We start from the raw sequence: 17,168 nt of genomic DNA on the forward strand, positions 1-17,168 counted from the left end.
TAAATTAATCCATTTAGTCAATGGGATTTTCAATGATAACTTTGCTAAGCCTGATTTATTTATTTACTCCTTAAAAGCAAAGTCCTTCGAAAATGGCTGATCACATGGCTTCTGCTCAAACCCCATGTGCCAGTTCCTTGAATTCCACCTTGCCTAATAACTTGTTAAACTCTTTACAGGTTTTGATAGGGAAAAATAAATTTTTTATTGAAGCTTTCCATTTTCATGGCAAAGGATCAGATTGTAAGTACCATGTTCAGGTTCCATAGTTTGTACCGCATAATTGCAACCCTTTCTGTATTTTCCTTCATTTCAATCTTCTGTTGGTGTCAGTTTTCCAGCAAATGTTATTCCATGAACGTTATAATGATGCAAAAGGCAAAGGAAAGCATTGATTTGCTTACATTCCCTTATGCTTGGAATGTTCTTTCTTTTCCTGCTGGTCCTCCCTCACAGATCCTTAAAATTGGTGTTTTTGTGAAGAAATGGCCTCACAGGTCTCATGCAGGTGGGCTTGAAAGGCATGCTTTGACCCTTCACCTTGCTCTTGCCAAAAGAGGCCATGAATTGCACATTTTCACCACTTCTTCACCAAATTCCACTTTTCCTACGTATCCATTTCCCAACTTGGTTTTTCACCTTTCAAGGCCAACATCTGGTGGATATTTGGACCAAGCTGTTGTATGGGAGCAATTCCGAGCTCAAAACTCGACCGGGAGACCGTTTGATGTCGTCCACACCGAGAGCGTCGGGCTGTTGCATACTCGAGCGAAGAATGTGCCGAATCTAGCTGTTAGTTGGCACGGAATCGCTTATGAAACCATTCATTCGGATATCATCCAAGAGCTTCTCCGTAGTCCGGAAGAACGACAGGCTACCATGATGACCGAAAGAGCGATGAAAGTTGTGGAAGAGGTGAGGTTTTTTCAAAGATATTCTCACCATGTTGCTACAAGTGATCATGCTGGGGATGTCCTAAAAAGGATATACATGATCCCGGAAGAACGAGTCCACATCATCCTCAACGGAGTCGATGAGGAGATTTTCAGACCCGAACTCTCTCTTGGAATCGATTTTAAACGGAAGTTCGGCATCTCGAAAAGTAGGTCATTGGTATTGGGAATTGCAGGGAGGTTGGTGAAAGACAAAGGGCACCCTTTGATACATGAAGCTTTAAAGCAAATCTTCATGGAAAACAAGAAGTTCCAACAAAGTGTTACTGTTCTTGTTGCTGGTGATGGTCCATGGGGTGCTAGATACAAAGCTCTAGGAGCCAATATACTCGTTTTGGGTCCATTGGAACAAGCTCAACTAGCCAAGTTCTATAATGCAATCGATATTTTCGTGAATCCGACTCTCCGAGCACAAGGATTGGATCATACTCTGTTGGAAGCAATGCTCTCTGGGAAACCGGTAATGGCTACACGAGTCGCCAGCATCACGGGGTCGGTAATTGTTGGACCAGAATCAGGTTACACTTTCTCACCTAGTGTGGAGTCCTTGAAAAAGACTCTGTATAAAGTTTGGAATGATGGCAGAGTGGTGTTGGAGAATAAAGGCAAGGCTGCTAGGCAAAGAGGGCTGCAATTGTTCACAGCAACCAAAATGGCAGCTGCATATGAAAGACTGTTTCTATGCATATCAAGGGAACAATATTGCAAATACCAAAAGTAGCAATGTTGGTTTCATATTCATGTGGTATCTGACTATGTTACTTAAACTCGAGTAACTGTTAAATATAAGTATGTGTGTTCAACATGGGATTGTTCAGACCATACCGTGCTCATATTTGAACATGCATAAGGATGGATGTTGGATACTGTACTTTTAAGGAGAATAAAAAGTTACGGGAACATAGATCCGGATTCCTGACCGTTCGGAGATCGAGGGAATTAAGAAAATTTTCGACAAAGCCAAACTGCTTGTTTTCCTGAAGGTCCATGACATGGATGTATATTAAATATTTTTGTTGAAAATTTTGTGATAAACTTCTTTTAGTGTTTTGAACTTATGGGGCTATATTTTCTTTTCAGCCAGACATATAATGGAAGCTGACATGTATGAACATAGATTGGGTATCTATAAATTTTAGGCAGGAAATGTAAGTTGAATTGTATGCAATATCTTCAAGAAAAAAATGGGGTTTTGCTGCAAAGAAATTTCATAATGGATACAAATTTAAATATGTATATGAGGTTTGATTCTCTAAATATATGAAAAAAATTATAGGAGTACAATTAGCACTGTTGCTCACTGTCACTGCCATTGGAAATATTTTGTTGATATTTTTATTTCTACTTGGAAAAGGGAATCCTTGTATATGAACAATGGAAAAGGATATTATCTGTATTCGTCAAACTTTTGCTGGGCAACTTGGATTCATATCAAAGAGGTAGCATTTTGAATCTCAAGCTTTGATATTAACCTTTGAAAAGGAACCCTCTACTTTGCCTGCAAAATGTCAAACATTAAAGCCCAGCTGGAATGTATTCTCAACCCTCAACAAAATAAAATGACTTGTAAGATAATGACCAAGATGAAATGTATTCTCAACTTCTACAAGATTGATCAAACATTATTTGATTTTCTTTTTCATGGAATCCATAATATTAGTATTGATTCGATATTTAATTTTCAGTTCACATCAATTTCGAGATTAATTCTTGGACAACTCTTAACGCTTTCCTTTCCATGTAAAATGACAAAAATAAATGAAGCTGTAAACGTAGTGGACAGACTGCAAGAAGCTGAGAGTTCAATAAAGGAAAAACTCAACAAAGCGTGAGCGGCAGGATTCGAACCTGCGCGGGCAGAGCCCACATGATTTCTAGTCATGCCCGATAACCACTCCGGCACGCCCACCTCTGCTGCTATGTTTAAATAATTAACTTTTTAAACTAATTTTTAACTAATCTTCTTAAAGTTTTATTTTTAAGTTTTTGTGCCTTCCTTCGTTAACACGTAAGCATTCAAGCGGTTTTTTTTTAATGTATATTAAAAAAATTGCTAAATTTTAGTTTGATGTCTCTATTATACCTAAAATTAAGATTTAAACTTTGTATTTTAATTTTAATAAGATTTGGTCTCTATATTTTATAATATTATTAATTAGTCCAAATAGATACTATTAATTAAAATATTACATTGTTATATACAATTTCAATGCCCTAATTGCTTTAGAGATTGACACGTGACTTCTAGTTCTTTTAGGTTTTTTACTTTTTTTTTACTTTAAAAGATAGTGATCAAATTTAGTTTTGGTCCTAAACTATGCTAAAACTTGAGATTTAATCTATATACTTTAATTTTTGACATTATTTTGTCTCTACTTTTATAGTTATTAGTTAGTCTAGATAGTTAATATTGTAAACTATTTAAATCAAAATGCTCATGTCAATTTCTTTTACGAACACTATTCTAACAAAAGAATTATTTTATCATGACAAGTTTAAATGAGTATTTTATGAAAAATTATAATCAATATTTTCAACATTATTTTGTTATTACATGACTACTATGTGATTTTTTTAATTTCAAAATATCACATTAGAGAATTTAATGCAAAAATTTAACGGTAGTAATAAGTGGGCTTAAATATTTAAATCTGAAAAATAAAAGTACTAAATTCTTAAAAATCGAAGTAAGAGACTAAATTCCAAGTGTACTCTGTATTTTGATACAAACAAATAATCAATAAAAAAGCAATCTTATATACACATCTTACCTTGCATTCATGTGCATCCCCCGCCGCACCTAATCATATAATCAAATTTGGACCTTGGGTCATGCTCCAAGAATCTGGTAATATACCCTTTCCAAGACATGGTTAGTCACAGTACTAAATACCGACAAATTACTTAAAAGTTCTAGACATTAACATAGGTTCTTCTCCATTGGAATAACTCATTCTTGCTTCCTATTTGTAAAGCACTCCTTTTATTCAAAGTTAGAAAAGCATTTGAAATTAGGGAACTTCATGTATAACATTAACTGACAATGAAAATAGAACTAATGCATGGAAGATGTTATTTATTTCAAGTTGATGTGGGCATATATCTTTGTTAACGAAGCCAGATCCTGCCGTTTTCATTTTAAATAGGCTCATATGGCACTAGGATCATGGGGCTTTGCAGCATATAGATTCATAAATCATATAGGGATACTGTGCCAATTAGCATATTTGGTGATGGCCTTTGAATCATTGATACAAGAAAATTATAGTTCTTACAACAAGACTTACTGCCCTTGGCTTCGACCCTTTCAATTCAAGGATCTGCCTGATTCTAAATTTCAAACACCAGAACATTTCTTGCAGTTCATAGCCAATAATACAAGAAAATAACATCTTCAGCTGTTATCCGGGATGCTGCTAATGTCCTTGAACAATAGTCACTGTTACAAGACCATTTTGCCCGGGCCCATACAAGCAAAACAAAAAAAAACACAGAAACCCAATCACAATGTTGACCCAACATACCCAAAGTCCCTGGCCCAAACTCGAAACCCGTTACAAGCCCAAATGCCAAACCCAAATAAAACAAAGCCCAAACCCAAACAAGCCCATTATAGCAAAGCCCAACAGAAGTCAAAGCTAGGGTTTCAGAAAAGCTGAAACCCTAGCTAAGGCGCTGCACGTCCCTAGGGGCTCCTAGCGTCTGCCGTCGCTCTAGCTTCTGCCACTGCCACCACGGTCACGTCGCCACCGAGTCACCTGCCCGTCAACTACTCCTGCAAGACACGCAAACAACAGAAACACGCAAGAAAAATAATAGAGATAACATGCAACATCGGCTATAAAAGTCGAATTTCATCGTTGTATGAGGCTTCTTTTTCTTTTTTTCAGACGATTCTCAGAAAATACAAAGCAAAAAAAACTTAAAGGTGATTTCTGGTGTTTTTTCATTTCGGTTTTCAGATTTTTTTTTAACTCTATCTTTTTTTTGTGTGTTTATTCCTCTACGTATATAACATATAGAAAACAAAAGGACTTACCGGAGACGCCCCGCAAGGGTGGTTCTCCGTCGCTAAGTCTGGACTGAGAGAGGGCGCGGGGATCTTTCCCTTTGGGCTTTGGTCCATGAAGGCTCCGCCTTCATTCGGCCTTTGAAGCGGGGTTCAAAAAACCCATTTTTTTGCTCTAACCACCGCCTGCGACGGAGCCTTGGCGGCTGATACGGTGGCCGTCGTTTGGAACCAAAGGCCAATTTTTTTTTTGAAAAGTGATGGGAAATTAAGGTTTTTTTAAAAACTTGACTTTTAAGGACGCGCTAAACGGTGCCGTTTAGGGCTGGTCACAGTACCCAGCCCTAAAACGGCGTCGTATCATCCTAGGGTCCGCGCGTCGACCCGACCGTGAGGATCCGCACGTTCTGGAGGTTTGGGACATTTGCGCATAAAGTCCCTTTGCTTTCGAGCCGTCGTGCAATGAGGTCCTTTTTGTTTTTTTAAATTTGGCCACGTAATTTTCAACGCTTTTCATTTTAGCCCGCGCCAAAACGCTGCGCATAACAATGGGAATATTTGCTTAATCAACCCTCCGTTCTTTGGGTGTATTATATTTTGGTCCCTGAGGATCCCTTTCTTTTTGTTTATTTGCGTTTTGAACCCCGAATTTTGTTCCAAGATTCCATTTAGCCTATTTGTTTTATTATTTTAGTTATTTTGTAAGCAAATTAGATTTTATTATTATTATTATTATTATTATTATTGGTTTCTCATTTATACTTTTTAATTTTAGATCTAATTATATATACATGTACGAACATATTTTTAATTTTATAAATATAAATATCCACGTACTTTTATATATTTTCTATGTTTCATAATTTTATATACATACTTATATATATATATATATATATATTACATTTTAAAATATGTATATTTTATATTTTTATAATTCACATACGTATATATTTTTCTTATATGTACATATATATATATATTTATATTTTATAATTTTTAACTATTTTCATTGTTGTTATAATTGCTTTACTTGGTGTTCATTTATTTATTTACATGTCCATTATTATTATTATTATTTCAATGTTTTAGTTTTTATTTGTTTATTTACTTGTTATTGTTTACATGATTGATTTATATATATATATATATATATATTTGTCTTATTATTTATTTATCTTTTGTTTTTGCTCGTATTATTTTTACTTACATTATCATAATTGTTATTCCATTACATCAATTTTTACCTAGATTCGTAAAAAAGAAAATTTTGGAAATAAAGGCAATACTCAATATTTGGGATCTTCGAGAGGATTGAGTCCTAACGTATTGGGTTCCAATTTTCTTCGTTGAAACTAAATAATCGAGAATGCTTTTTAATCAAAAAACATAAATAAAAAGCTCATTTTCGAGAATTCAATACATTGTGTCCTGACGCATTGGATATGACACGTTCTTTTCTTGAGAAAAGGATTTTTTCTAAAAAATAATAAAGGCAATATTCAATGTTTAGAATTTTGAGAAATTGTGCCCTAACGTATTGGGCTGCGATTTTTTTATCTGACTTAAACAATTAAATATCCTTTTAAATTTTATTGCACGAGTTTTTTTTTGATGCCCTAACTAATTGGGTGTGACATTTTCTCTCTTCGAAATGAGAGGGTCATAACGGGTAATTTGATTTATACAAGTTTTTAATACGAGGATTGTATTTTAAAATATTTGCACATTTTTTATATTAAGACACTAATTAGTCAAAAAGGTACCGATTTTGGGCGTGTCGAGGGTGCTAACCCTTCCTCATGCGTAACCGACTTCCTAACCCGTTTTCTGGATTTTATAAGACCAAAAATTATCGTTTTAGTAAATTTAAATTTTTATTAAAATGATTTAATTATGAGGTGATCCGATCACACCTAAATAAAAGGATTGGTGGTGACTCCCATTTTCATTTTCGTTTTTAAAATTAAAGTCGAACCCCGTTTTATCAAAAAATGGTGTCAACAGGTTGACGACTCCACTGGGGACAAAATAAGTGAGTCAAGCCACGAGTTGATTACTTTTTGTCTTTATATCGAAAATTAGAAACTTGGTTTTAATGTACGATCCTTTCGTTGCATTTCATCCGCTTTTATTATGATCTCCATCATTGTGGTTTATAATTGCTATGTTGGTTTGAGTTGTGATATCTTTCTACACATTGCATTGCATGATCAGTTGATATTACCCTTCTAAGTGGGAGTGAGAAACTAGTCTTTCGTGAGGTTTTCACCTCCGTGTAGGATAGTAGATCGCTTCCGCGATACATCCGTACCTATGGGGTTTTTTACCTAATTAGGATAGAAAAAAAAATTTACTGAAATAGTATGTCAGAAAAAAATTTACCAAAATAGGTTACTTTTTCATTGGAGCCTATTAGATAGGCGCCAATGAATAAAATAATAATAAATTTTTTTTATTAAAATATAATTTTATATTTTTTAAATATTTTTTTTAAAAAAATACGGGTCAAAATACGAGCGGGTCGGGTCGGGTCGGGTGGCGCCTACCAAGTAGGCGCCAATGAAGGAGCCTGGTAGCCAGGCGCCAATGGCTCTGCCCCCCCCCCATGGTCTGCTGCTGCTGCCATGTCATTGAAATGTCCCTTCAAAACAATTTTATTTTTGCTATAAGTAATAGCAAATGAACCAAGCTCCAGACGGTAGAGAAAAAAAAAAGAGAGAAAGGAGAAGAGGAGAAGGAGAAGAAGAAGAAGAGAAGAAGAAGAAGAAGAAAGTTTATAAAAAAGGTAATGTATTTTTTAATAAATAATTTTGTTTATAATTTAATAAGTTTATAGTTTGTGAATTTTTAGTATATATTTTAGAAAATATTGTGAATTTTATGTTAGTAATTATTAATTATAAATTATCTATATTTAGTGTTTATAGTTTAGATTAGAATTTTGTATGAATATTATAATGTTTTTATGAATATTGTAATGTTGTATGAATATTGTAATTATTTTATAATTAAATTTGTATTTATAGTTTTGGATTAGTAATTTTTGTATGAATATTGTAATTTTGTATGAATATTATAAATTTTTGTATGAATATTGTAATAATATTATAGTTTTGTATGAATATTGCAATTTTTTGTATGAATATTGTAATTTTGTAATTTTGTATGAATATTATATTTTTTGTATGAATGTTGTAATATTATAATTTTGTATGAATATTGCAATTTTTTGTATGAATATTGTAATTTTGTAATTTTGCAATTTTATGTATTTTGTTTACATTTTGAAACAGTTTTAAGAAATTTGAAATTCTTTTTTACAGATCTAGTATTGAAAATGGAGAATCGTTTTTGTATGCGTTTATTTCGATGGAGAAATTTTAACAAGCTGTGGGATGTATATTTGAATGTCATGAAACAAGTAGCAATGAGATTTGATAGAAATATCTCATTTGATGATATGAAGGAAAAATTAGTGAAAAATTTATAGGCGTTGTGGGAGAAGGATATCAAGAGTTTTCTACAAGTTTACAATATCAACAGATCCAATAAAATTTCTTGAAATGGAACTTGTAAACGATGAAGACATGGAAACAATGGTCGCTCTTTATTGTGGGACTTCGAGTAACAAAAATGCACCGATTCGATTATTTCTTTGAGTTAGCGGTGTGGAGGCAACTGAAGATCCCACTCCATTAGGTGAAGAAGATGGAGTTGAAGCGCCGTGTATGGTGGTTCCGGTATCGTATGTTGATAGTCAATCACCTATACATGGGATAAATATTGATCTTAATGCTGCAGCCGAGACTGATGTGGTTGGTGATGATGTATACTATAGTAGTGATCCTGTTGATTACGAAGTGGATAGTGAGAGTGATCCCGACGCAGACGAGGTGCCGGATGATATTGACAACGAAGGGGTGAATGAGGATGGAAATGTTAATGCGTCTTCAATCGGAAACCAGATTCATCGTATTGTGATACACAATAATCCTGGGGCACACATGTCTCGGATAGACCCGATCGCAACCTTGGCGGTGAGTTTCCGGAGTACCCTGAAATACCACATGGTTACTGAATGGGCGTATATTATGATCCAGATGAGTTACGCGTGGGCCAGAGATTTGAAAGTAAGGAAGAATGTATGTTTGCGATTAAGCGGTATAGCATAAATATATCAGTAGATTACAAAGTCATCGAGTCTAAACCAACATTATATATTGGAGAGTGTTGGAGGTCGTGAGAAGGCGCAATTGGCGGTATGAAGTGCATTTATGCGAAGTCGCAGATGTGGAAATCGAAAATTTGTGGAGCCCCACACATGCACTTCAACACGTCTGACAGAAGATCATCGAAAACTTGACTCCAAAACTATCTGTACATGCATCATGCCAATGGTGAAAGACATGCCGACCATTAAAGTTTTGGTACTGATTGCTGAAATACAAGCACGATTCCAGTATCGAGTATCATACCGGAAGGCATGGATAGCTAAACAGATGGCAATGGAGCAATTGTACGGAGATTTCGATGCATCGTACAATGAATTACAGGGATGGATAGCCGCCATGAGGGAACACGTACCGGGGACTGTAATTGAGTTGCAGACACGATCTTATGACGGTCCAAATAACCAACTACAATCGAGAAAAAGAATTTTCCATCGGATGTTCTGGACTTTTGATCAATGTGTGCGCGCATTTCCCCACTGCAAACCATTTGTGCAAGTAGATGGAACCTGGCTATATGGAAAATACACACAGATCTTACTTCTTGCGGTTGCTCAAGACGGCAACAGGAACGTACTCCCGATAACATTTGCCATCGTCGATAAGGAGAACATGGAATCGTGGGAGTTCTTTCTTACCAACCTGCGGAGGTATGTGATTAGCAATGATAATATTTGCATCATTTTCGATAGAGGAAAAAGATTAATTGCAGCCATTAGGCATTCTGGTGTACCATGGCGATCTGTTTACTGCATCCGGCACATCGTGGCTAACTTCCAGCGAGATTATAAGAATGCAGACTGGAAGAGACAAGTTGTGAGAATGGGTAAAGAATTACCTTATCTTTTAAATATAAGTTTTAATGTTTTAGAGCAATACTGTAACTTAAATTTTTTTCAATATATATGCAGCGTACGAGTTAGAGCCACACATTTTTCGCCAAAGAATGGCCCGGCTTGAGAGTGACATGGAGGGTCAAACCAACACATCTTTCCGGCAGTGGCTGGGTACCATGGAGCCGTGGCAATGGGCTCAAAGTTTTGACGATGGCTTTCGTTATGGTCAAATGACTACAAACTTAGTGGAGGGGATCAACGCTGTGTTATTAAAAACACGGCATCTTCCAATTTCATCTGTCTTCTCGGCAACGTTCTTCAGGTTGGCTACCTTGATGCCAAGAATGGGTCAGCAACAAGTGAACCAGATGGAGGCGGGCCATGTCTTTGTCGAAGGCATTAGGGATGCAATGGTTGTAAACCGTCGAATGGCAAGGTCGATGACAGTAGAAGTATATTCACGACATAATGAAACGTTTTGAGTTACAGAGACCATCGGTCGTCAACCCAGTATACCACCTAGGTCCTACGGAGTTGATCTCCGAAATAGACGGTGCGATTGTAGAAGGTTTCAAACACTTCATTTTCCATGTGCACACGTCGTGGCAGCTTGTGCTAAAGTTGGGCTCAATGTAGAACAATTTATAGATGAAGTGTACACCATCGAACGCACGTTACGTGTATGGGAAAACGAGTTCCCCGTGCTTCCTGACCTATCTACTTGGGAGGTACCTCCGGCGACCTTGAGCTAGTCCCGGACATAAGGTTGCGTAGAAACACGAAAGGTCGTCCGCAATCATCCAGAATCCATAACGAAATGGACATTAGGGAGAAATCTGACGGGAATTTGTGTGGCGTATGCCGATTACCCGGTCATAATCGAAGTAAATGCCCTCTCTGAAACTACCATGTTGGACAATCGTCTCAATCGAGTAGAAATTGATATGTACTTCATTACATAGATATGGTTTGAATCACAAAATTGCCTACAATTTGTTGCAGTTATGGAGACATTTTTAAACCATTGTAATTTTATTTAGATAAGAACTATCATTACATAAATAAACGGGTGTTTATTACAAAACCCCTAAAATTGATGGTTTGATGGTGTGGTTCTAGGGCTATATTTTTGTGGAGCTCGACGCTGACGTTGTGGGCGATTACGGTTATCAACATTCTCCTCAACAGTATGTTGGGGTGTGTGAAACATAGACGAATAATCATATGTCTCAAATGCCATCGATGAACTTGATCCGGGAGGAGAGGAGTACGACGGCGGATATTGGCCAGAAGGAGCAGAGTACTGAGGTGGATACGAGGCCACAAAATAGTCATCGCCCCCTAATTCTGGATGATAAGAACTATCCCTAGAATGTAGTTCTACCTCTCGCCTGCTCGCTCGCTCGCTCGCCCGCTCGCTCGTGCATGATGCAGATCTCCAAGGGGTTGCGTAATTCGTGTCGTATACGGAGGGACTACTATCGACTGCCCACCAAACAGAAATGGTTTCCCTGTCTCACAGTACCACTGTATATACTCTAACGAGGGCTGCAAATTCGGAGCACGATCCATCTGAGGTACCATCCCGAACCAGTTGTTCCATATCGTGATATACTCTTCGTGCACTTCTTCCCAATTATCTCCATACCTCCCCTTCTTGCTCATCCCATGGATCTCCCCCAATTGTACTGGCAGTGTCGGGATATACTGTATGCAATCGAACTGTCGGAGTACTCGATTGCCATGATACCACTCCACTACGTTAAAATTGATAATGGGTGCGCTAATACACCATAGGTTTGAGTGGGCGGCCGATGATGGCATAATCGCCATAATTTACGGAGCGAAATCGGCATCCAAATGAACTGCACAATTAATAACGTTGTTATATTAACGCGGGTCGAGTGAGATAAAATAATAAAATTAAGTTTATATTCGAAAAACGTACCCCCTCTCCAGCATGATTCTCAATCATTAAACGATATATCGAAACCGACGGTGACCTCCCGATCCCTGGATTACTTCTCCACCTACGAAAACAAATTGTTAGAATAATATATTATAAAAAAGTCAACTAATTATTATAATGAGTAAAAATTCATCACCTATTAACGAGTGGAAATACATATGATTGATGACTAATGGATGCCAAGAATGGCATCCGGTAAAGTGCCCACGACTGCAGCAGTATGAGGCATCCGCCAATGTCAGCCGCAGAAGGATTTGTTGTCCGACAAAGTTCGCGATACAGAATGGCTAAAACTGCGGACCCCCAACTGTATGAACGAGTGTTATGCAAATTGGATAATAAGGGTAAGTACATCAAGTGGACCTTACTGCCGTTTGCATCCGGCATGAGTACACCCCCTATAAGGTGCATAATATAAGCTCGAACAGCCTGCATCACCTCCCGTTCATTAGCAGTACTTGGCAAATGCTCAAAATTGGCATGTAGCCATGAAAATCTCAAACTGGTAAATTTCCCCTGACTTGGCGAGCGTCCAAGTAATTCATTGCAAAGGGTAGCCGGCCTAGAGATTGAACTTATGCCCGTGATCGTATTTCCGTCTATGGGAAGCCCGAGCTGTACTGCAACGTCCTCTAGAGTGACGGTACACTCTCCGCATGGCAGATGAAATGTGTGGGTCTCCGGACGCCATCGCTCGACTAAAGCGGAAATCAAGTCGTATCGCAGATCAAAAGTCCGAATCAATGCCGCTGATCCGAACCCGGCTAACTCTAAGTATGGTATTAGGCGTTCATCTGGCTGAAACCCTACACTATTAACACGGCCCCTCAATGCGCGGTACGGACCCTGACATTATTAAATTAGCAAAATAGTTAATACAATATAATTTAATTTAACAAATAACATGATTATCAAAAATAAATTTTATTACCATCTCATTAATAGTACTTGATATGTGATTATTATTATTAATTAGAGAACCCATTTCTGCAAATCGCAATAAAAAATGAATTCGATTAATTTGTTTCAAAAATCAATAATTACTGTTAAATAAATACAAAATCAAATAAAATTTAATTATATAAAAGTTACATTATATAAAAATTAAATAAGTTAACAACAACTATATGATTAAAAAAGCGTTATTTTTGGTAAATTTTTTTCGACATCCTATTTCAGATTTTTTTTCTATATTATTGGTGTAAAAACCCAAACTTTTAATAAAATGATTTTAATTTTTTATAATTAAACTTTTAATGAAATGATTTTTAATTTTTTATAAACTTTATATGTTAAACTCACCAAATACTAAACTAAACACAACAACTTATAGCTTAATCCTAAATTACTAATAAATTAAATTTTAAATAATTACAAACACAAAATATTGTGAATTTTTCCCAAATTACTAACAAATTATTTATAAACTAATTACAATATTCATACAAAAATTGAAATATTACAATATTTCCTCACATTACAATATTCATGCAAAATTACAAAATTACAATATTCATACAAAAAATTACAATATTCATACAAAATTATAATATTACAACATTCATAAAAAAATATAATATTCATACAAAATTACAAAATTACAATATTCATACAAAAAATTGCAATATTCATACAAAACTATAATATTATTACAATATTCATACAAAAATTTATAATATTCATACAAAATTACAATATTCATACAAAAATTACTAATCCAAAACTATAAATACAAATTTAATTATAAAATAATTACAATATTCATACAACATTACAATATTCATAAAAAATTATAATATTCATACAAAATTCTAATCTAAACTATAAACACTAAATATAGATAATTTATAATTAATAATTAATAACATAAAATTCACAATATTTTCTAAAATATATACTAAAAATTCACAAACTATAAACTTATTAAATTATAAACAAAATTATTTATTAAAAAATACATTACCTTTTTATAAACTTTCTTCTTCTTCTTCTTCTTCTTCTTCTCCTTCTCCTCTTCTCCTTTCTCTCTTTTTTTCTCTGTCTGAGCTTGGTTCATTTGCTATTACTTATAGCAAAAATAAAATTGTTTTGAAGGACATTTCAATGGCATGGCAGCAAAGAGAGACCATTGGGGGCGAGCCATTGGCGCTGGCTACCAGGCTCCTTCATTGGCGCCTACTTGGTAGGCGCCACCCGACCCGACCCGACCACCACGTATTTTGACCCGTATTTTTTTAAAAAAAATATTAAAAAATATAAAATTATATTTTAATAAAAAAATTTATTATTATTTTATTCATTGGCGCCTATCTAATAGGCTCCAATGAAAAAGTAACCTATTTTGGTAAATTTTTTTTCTGACATACTATTTCAGTAATTTTTTTTTCTATCCTAATTAGGTAAAAAACCCGTACCTATGTCTTCGTGAGGTTTTCATCTCCGTACAGCCATAGGGAAATGTATTCCCCTGAACTGAACTCAGTCCATATGAGCTTATAATGGGTGAGGATCGAGGAATTTGCTGGTTCAGGTACCCCTTCTTTAGAACCGAACCATATACAGTGAGCCCTAATAACCTACCCTAGGTAGAATTACTCCATACCCTTAGTGGTAGACCAAGTAGATATTTTGTTTATGATTTATTGATTACTCTAAATTTTTGTCTTAAATGTACTGACTTATTTTGTTTTAATCATGTTTGCATGACATTTTCATCATAAAAGGTATCGATTCGCGTTTGATTACTAAGTAGAGAGCTAGCCATGGAGAATGAATTTCTTGATAAAATGGAAAATAATGCCGTAGTCCGAGTGTGGTCAGAAAAAACGCAACTTGAGAAGGGTGATAGCTTGACAGAGGGGTACACATAAGAACTATGGGACTTCACTTATATCAGTGTAACTCAGAACAATCTCCAGAAGTTGAAAGAGATATGAGCCCAGTGGGATGATGAAGTCAAACGGTTATTTTACTATAATTATGGTGATTTGCCCTATTTGTTTGATATTAAGGTGGACGAGCATTTGTTTCGAGCTCTGACCCAATTTTAGAATTTCGCTTATAGCTGCTTCACTTTTGGGGAGGTAGACTCAGTGCCTACTATAGAGGAATATACAGTTTTGCTATGTTTCCCAAGGATTCAAGCAGATAAAGTCTATTCTAAAGCCGTCAATATCCTAAATTTTGTAAAGAAGTTAATGAATATATTAGGAATGAGTGAGCTATGGGTTACAGTGCGGATCAAACAAAAAGGAGAAAGCAAATGTATTCCCTGGAAAAGTCTGCGTGATTTGATTTTTGTACACCCTGATATGAAGAAAAAAGTCGATGTTTTTACTTTGAGCATTTATTGGCTGTTCATTTTTCCTAGAGCACTGGGTACAAAGACGAAGCAGTTACAGATTTGTTTGATCAACTAGACAAGAGAGTCACACCTGTCCTAGCCATTTTAGCCGAGACATTTAGATCTTTAAATGTGTGTCGAAGCGCGGATGAAGGAAGATTCATTGGATGTGCACAGCTCTTGTTAGTGTGGTTTCATAGTCACTTTTGGAAAGTGGATAAAGTTTCCTATCGAGTATTTTTCGAGAATTATTCTTCACTGAAAGAATTAGCAGCGACACCGAGACGTGACAACATTACCGAGGAAAGATGGATGGCGATTCTTCAAAATCTCAAAGATGAAGATGTTGAATGGAAAGCTCATTGGATGGTGTCTGATGAGATCTTGTATCAATGTGGGGACTTCGACTGGGTCCCTTTACTTGGGATTTGGGGAGCTGTTGGCAATGCGTCGTTGCTGGTACTAAAGCTGTATAGGTCAAGACAGTTCGTACCCGCAACCCAAGGACTAGCTCAGTGCAAATTTTCATATAAAGATGATGGTTACAAGAAAAAGATTCGAGAGATGACCCATGCTTGGGAACAAGTTCACCGAATAAAAAGATTTACTGTAGGACCGATGGTGACCCCCAAATATAGTGGATGGCGGAGTAAAATGATCAATGACTATCCTTGGGCTAAGTCAGGAAGGCGTTCGATCGATGGAGGAATATCTACAAGAGGTCCCATCTGAAATAGAAATCATAAAACAAGATTTTAAAAAGAGAAATTTAGAGCTAGGAAAGAAGATAGAACAGTTGGAGGAGGAAAAATGCATTTAAGATTAGATATTGATGTTCAGAGGTTAGAAATTGAGAAATTGAGAAAAGGGAAGAATAAAGCTGAGGAGGATTTAAACAGTTTGAAAGCAAATTACAAGAAGTTTCATTTATCAATGAGAACCACTGGGTTAGGGAAAACTTCAGAACAGCGGCGTCAAGAGATTCGAGAGGAAAATATTAAGGCTGATAGGTGGGAGAGGAAATTTCAGGAGACTCAAATGCGAAATGAGACTTTAGAAAAGAGTTTGTCAGAGAGTTGAAGTGAAAAAGGTGAGCTAAAAGCTAGAGTTGTTAAACTTGAAGAATCTCTTCATCATTATCGAAATCGTAATACGGTGGTAGAGTTAAGAGCAAGTTTGAGCAAGATCAAAGAAATGAAAAGAAGAATAGAATAATTAGAGGGGGCATTACAAAGCTGTAATCAACAGATTGAATTCTTTGAAGCCAACAAAGAGCGTCAGAAAGAACAACTCCACTTTTATCAAAATCAAGTTAGAAACAGAGATCACACTATGAGAGAAGCTGTGGCCTAAGTTCGGAAGGTAGCTGATCACCTACAGACTTTGGCGGTGCAGGCCAATATATTGAGTTTGAAGTACGAATTGGAATCAGACAGGGGGAAAGAGCTTGCTTCACTATTTAAGAAAATTAAAGTTCTGAGCATTAGAGCAAAACCATATATGTAATCTATTTTATGTAAAGAATTTTGTTTTCTAGTAAAGTTTTCTAAAGGAAATTGAATTAGAATCGACGCTTTTTTGGCATTTACTTTATGCATCTGCATTACATTACATTCATTAAAGTCCATCAAAAGAGTCTAATTGATTAAAAAAATTATTTCAGTTAAACTGAAAAACCTAAACCCTTAGGGTACTCGGGCAAAATCGAAAAATATGGATCAAAGATTGGAAAGGCTCGAACAGCTCCAAAAAGAGATGCAAGACCAAATGTAAGAGCGACTAGAAAAAATTCAGCAAGATATGGTGAAAAAGATGATGGAGTCCCA

General features: G+C 35.8%; 2 protein-coding genes and 1 non-coding gene across 3 annotated transcripts; 2 read left to right on the forward strand and 1 right to left on the reverse strand.

Annotated features, from left to right (window-relative positions):
* Window positions 1–196: 196 nt before the first annotated feature.
* Window positions 197–2,088, forward strand: LOC105788771 (uncharacterized). Its single transcript, XM_012615809.2, has one exon. The coding sequence runs from the start codon at window positions 226–228 to the stop codon at window positions 1,672–1,674; it is 1,449 nt and encodes a 482-aa protein (XP_012471263.1). The 5' UTR covers window positions 197–225; the 3' UTR covers window positions 1,675–2,088.
* Window positions 2,089–2,780: 692 nt separating this feature from the next.
* Window positions 2,781–2,862, reverse strand: TRNAS-AGA (transfer RNA serine (anticodon AGA)). Its single transcript has one exon. It is a non-coding gene; the product is annotated as a tRNA-Ser (tRNA).
* A 6,377-nt stretch (window positions 2,863–9,239) lies between these two features.
* On the forward strand, window positions 9,240–10,512 carry LOC105788772 (uncharacterized). The gene is made up of 2 exons (XM_012615811.2): window positions 9,240–10,020; window positions 10,106–10,512. The coding sequence occupies exons 1-2, from the start codon at window positions 9,240–9,242 to the stop codon at window positions 10,510–10,512; spliced, it is 1,188 nt and encodes a 395-aa protein (XP_012471265.2).
* The last annotated feature ends 6,656 nt before the right edge of the window (window positions 10,513–17,168 follow it).

Source organism: Gossypium raimondii, chromosome 2, assembly GCF_025698545.1.
Source record: "Gossypium raimondii isolate GPD5lz chromosome 2, ASM2569854v1, whole genome shotgun sequence".
In the NCBI taxonomy this organism is placed as follows: Eukaryota; Viridiplantae; Streptophyta; class Magnoliopsida; order Malvales; family Malvaceae; genus Gossypium; species Gossypium raimondii.

Excerpts from the sequence above, each read along its gene's own strand:
- LOC105788771 (XM_012615809.2), top strand. The coding sequence starts at position 226 with ATGGCAAAGGATCAGATTGTAAGTACCATGTTCAGGTTCCATAGTTTG.
- LOC105788772 (XM_012615811.2), top strand. The coding sequence starts at position 9,240 with ATGCGAAGTCGCAGATGTGGAAATCGAAAATTTGTGGAGCCCCACACA. Across the intron at positions 10,021-10,105 it reads GAGACAAGTTGTGAGAATGG|CGTACGAGTTAGAGCCACAC; the intron begins GTAAAGAATTAC and ends ATATATATGCAG.